Here is a 3,637-nt window from a genome sequence, read left to right as displayed (position 1 = left end):
GGAGGAGGATGGGGCGTCTTCGGCCTCTTTCGGGCTGTCAGACATGGCTGCAGCCGCGGCCGCAGAAGAATCAGTGGATGACGTGCACGGCGGGGCAGGTGGGTTTTCGATGGTCACACGTGTGCGCTCTTGCACCTGGATGGGTGCATGTGTCAGCGTGTCAGCGTTTGTGCGTATGTGCGTGCGTTCGTGCGTGCGCATGCGCACGTATGTATCACTGTTTGTGTAGGTGTGTGTGTGTGTGGGTGGTTGGGTGTGTTTGGATGCACACGTGCCTCTCTGTCAGCCTTTGTGTGGTCTGACACGCAGTCATCCTCGCTGTTCAAACCCGTCACACGAGAACCCGTGCCGGAAGCAGCTGTGCCTGCACCTGAGCGATTGATGTGCTGCGGCTGCCGCAGCGATGTAGCGCAGCCCCTGACCGAACCACCGTGCGCCTCGCGTGCCGCACAGGCCACGACAGCGCTGGCAGCGGGGGCGCGCCGCTGCAGGCTGAGCTGGAGCAGAAGGTGGGGGGCGCAGGCGGGGCGAGTCGCGGGTAGCAGAGGAAGGCGGAGCTGGCTGGGCATACTTGCTGCCGCCCCTGCTGGTCACCCGGTCGCGCTGACTGGCCCGCGATGCAACATCTGAGGCGTTGACGCCTGCCCATGTGCCGCAATGGCCTCCCATTGCCCACTGGCCCTACCATGGCGTTTTTCCATGTGCACGATCTACCCAGGTGCTGGCGCTGCTGCAGGAGCGCCGCACGCTGGAGGCCAGCCACGCGCGGGACCTGGCAGCCAGGGATGCTGAGGTGGCGCGGTTGCAGTTGTGCCTCGACAGCGAGGTGTCGGCGCTGAGGCGGCGCCAGGAGGAGGTGACACTTGTGACACACAATGGCGAGGTCTTCTTTTGAGATGTGGTTTGGCTGCAAGCGAAACAATTGAGATTGTTTCAGGGCTTGCCGGCGCCTGCGAATGGGTGTCAAGACGGGATCGTCTTTGTTGGCACTGGCCAGGGGTCTGTGCACGAAGTGCGGCCGTAGGCCGGCGCAGCCCAACGCACGTCTGGGCAAGGAGGCGTGCGACGTCAGCCGCATGCGGGGATAATTTCAGACTGTGAGTGATGGATACAGCAAGCAAGGCGCTGCTTGTTTCTGGAGGTTTGTAGGCCCACCCCAACTGAGCACCCCCCCCTCCAAAACAGCAGCAAATCCAATGTGGCCTTGATGGTCCCGTGTGTCCATGCTTCGAGGCTCACTTCGATACTCCTCAATCGCAACAAGCCACCGCCGGCCGGCATATTCACGTGCAGTCGCTTCACAACAAGCCTTGCCTAGCAGTCCCTGGGCCTTCCAAGACCGCCCCCCTCCGCCTGTGCCTGCAAAACGAACCAACCCCGCCAGGTGGAGGCGCGCGCCCCTCTGGTTGCCGTCCAGCTGGCGGAGGCGCGCGCCGCGCTGCTGTCAGGCGACCTGGACGTTTCGGACGAGGCCGCGGGCCGGCTGCGCGTGGCGGCGCAGGAGGGGCGGCTCGGGCTGGCTGACGCGGTGCGATTTGCCCTGCACCAAGGAATGCAGGTGGGGGCCGTAAGTGTTTTGCTTGATTCAGGCAGTGTGTGAGGGGCACCGTCGGGCTGTCGCGTACCGAAGCGCGCCGGCAGGCCGGGGACGGGCGACGTGGAGAGGGAGGGGGCAGGGTGGCCGCTCCCTGATCGGGCGGGCTGCAGCTGCATTAGCGTGAGACGTGCTGAGGGTGCCCTGCACGCGCGCCGCAGCTGCCATGGAGCGTCGCGGCAGATGCCTCCAATTTTGTCTTGACGGCCTGATTCAATGCACGCGCCAGGACGCGCGGCGCGACAACGAGCGCCTGCGGCTCACGGGTAGCGCGGCGCGCGAGGCGGCGGCGCGCCTGGAGGCAGAGTGCGCGCGGCTCAGGCGCGACAACGCGCGGCTCGCGGCGGCGGAGGTCCGAGGGGCTAGGGTTTGTGCTTTTGAAAGGCGGAGACAAGCGTGTTTGCCGCTGGCACTCGAACCAGCAGCCGTCTTTCGCAACGAACTTTGACCCATTGGATCCGGGCTGCCTTGTGCTCGGGGCGGTGCGAATTGATGTGGCTAATCTTTCTGTATTTCATGGCGCTCACGGCGGCGCGCCGTTTGGATCGCAAAGCGCCGCCGCTGCTGGCCTCAACCCCAGGCTGAGCGCCAGTCTGACGCGGGGGCGGCCGTGTCGGCGCTTGAGGTCCGCTGCCAGCGGCTGTCTGTTGAGTTGGATGAAGCCGCGGCCGCCGTGGAGGTGGGGCATGAGCTGGGCTGAGGGCATTGGATGCAACCATTGGTCAGGGTGATATCCACTACTCCCAGAGCCAACCTCATCTCACTCCTGATGGGATGGCTCGTTGCAGCACCACATCGATCGAATGGGCGTCATAGTACGCTCGTCGTCTGTACTGAAACATGTAGGGGGCTGCAGGTTGGGAGCAGGTGCAGTGGCACAGCACCACCCTGTTCGGCCCCGCCAGGACCCACCACCTCCGGTCACGTGCACTCCACAATGCAAACCGCCGCATCCGCCGCCGAGCGCCTCCCCCTCCCCCCGCAACTCTCCGCCGCGTTGACAGGTGCTGCGGGCCAAGGGGCGCGCGTACGACGAGGTGGAGGCGCGCGCAGAGCGGCTGGTGCGCGTGCTGACGCTGCAGGCTATTCAGTGGCAATTCTGGCAAGCCGTTAACTGGCACCACTGCTGAGGCTGGTAATGCTTCTGAGAGTGGCTTGTCAAGGTTTAGGAGCGCAAGGTTGTTGAGCTGAACAGGTGCAGAGACGGGACGCCGATGCCTGCATTCCTCGATTGCAGGAGGCTGAGCTGGAGCGGCTGCGCCCGCTGGAGGCGTCCGCGGCAGCGCTGGCCGCGCGGCTGCGGGAGGCGGAGGCGGCGGCGCGCTCTGCGGCGGCGGCGGGGGTGGCGGCGGTGACCGAGAGGGGTTACTTGTCACGGGAGCTGCAGGTGAGGCTGTTGAGAGTGGTGGACGTGCGTCATAAGGAGGCAGGGGCGTGTGGCGGGCGACGCGAGGTGGCTGTTGTGGGGCTGGCTAGGCCGCCAACTTGGCGCGCTCAGGGCTGCCCGCCAGGTGTTTTGCAGCACGATTTCGCAGTGAGTGCACGCTTATACACTGGCACGCAACGAACGGCTTCTTTCATGCACACACATATGCACACATGCATACACACGCGCGCGCACACACACACACACACTTGTGCACGTATACGTGCTCTCTTGTGGCAGGCTGCGAATGACAGGGTGTTGCGGCTTGAGGCTGACCTGGTAGCCAGGGACGAGAAGGTGTGGGGTGGAGGGGCCTGAAGTTCACCACGCGCATCAATGCATGCTCGGTTTGTGCCGTGCTGGGCATGGGCGTTTGGGCGACCTCCAGCCCACTGCATCCCTGGGTGTGGGACGGGATTGATTTACGCAACGGGACTGGCTTTGCAGCAACACATCCTGTCATGCTGAATCTGAGGGAGGGCCGCTGAGATGCCATGCACGTGCTCTGCCCAGGCCTTTCCCCAGCATCCAGCATCCAGCATCCAGCACCCAGCATCCAGCAATCCAGCTGTCCCCCCCTGCCTCAGCACCTCCTCCTTCAAATTGCCCCCCCCCCC

General features: G+C 64.7%; 1 protein-coding gene across 1 annotated transcript; it reads left to right on the top strand.

The window, feature by feature from the left end:
- Positions 1 to 43: 43 nt before the first annotated feature.
- Positions 44 to 3,338, top strand: MNEG_6284 (hypothetical protein; the record flags this gene model as incomplete). The annotated part of the gene is made up of 9 exons (XM_014045242.1): positions 44 to 98; positions 454 to 509; positions 719 to 856; positions 1,385 to 1,558; positions 1,824 to 1,946; positions 2,175 to 2,273; positions 2,599 to 2,655; positions 2,832 to 2,981; positions 3,261 to 3,338. The coding sequence occupies 9 exons, from the start codon at positions 44 to 46 to the stop codon at positions 3,336 to 3,338; spliced, it is 930 nt and encodes a 309-aa protein (XP_013900696.1).
- Positions 3,339 to 3,637: the final 299 nt, after the last annotated feature.

Source organism: Monoraphidium neglectum, assembly GCF_000611645.1.
Source record: "Monoraphidium neglectum strain SAG 48.87 unplaced genomic scaffold scaffold01007, whole genome shotgun sequence".
NCBI lineage: Eukaryota > Viridiplantae > Chlorophyta > Chlorophyceae > Sphaeropleales > Selenastraceae > Monoraphidium > Monoraphidium neglectum.
This window is presented reverse-complemented; position numbering and strand designations above follow the sequence as displayed.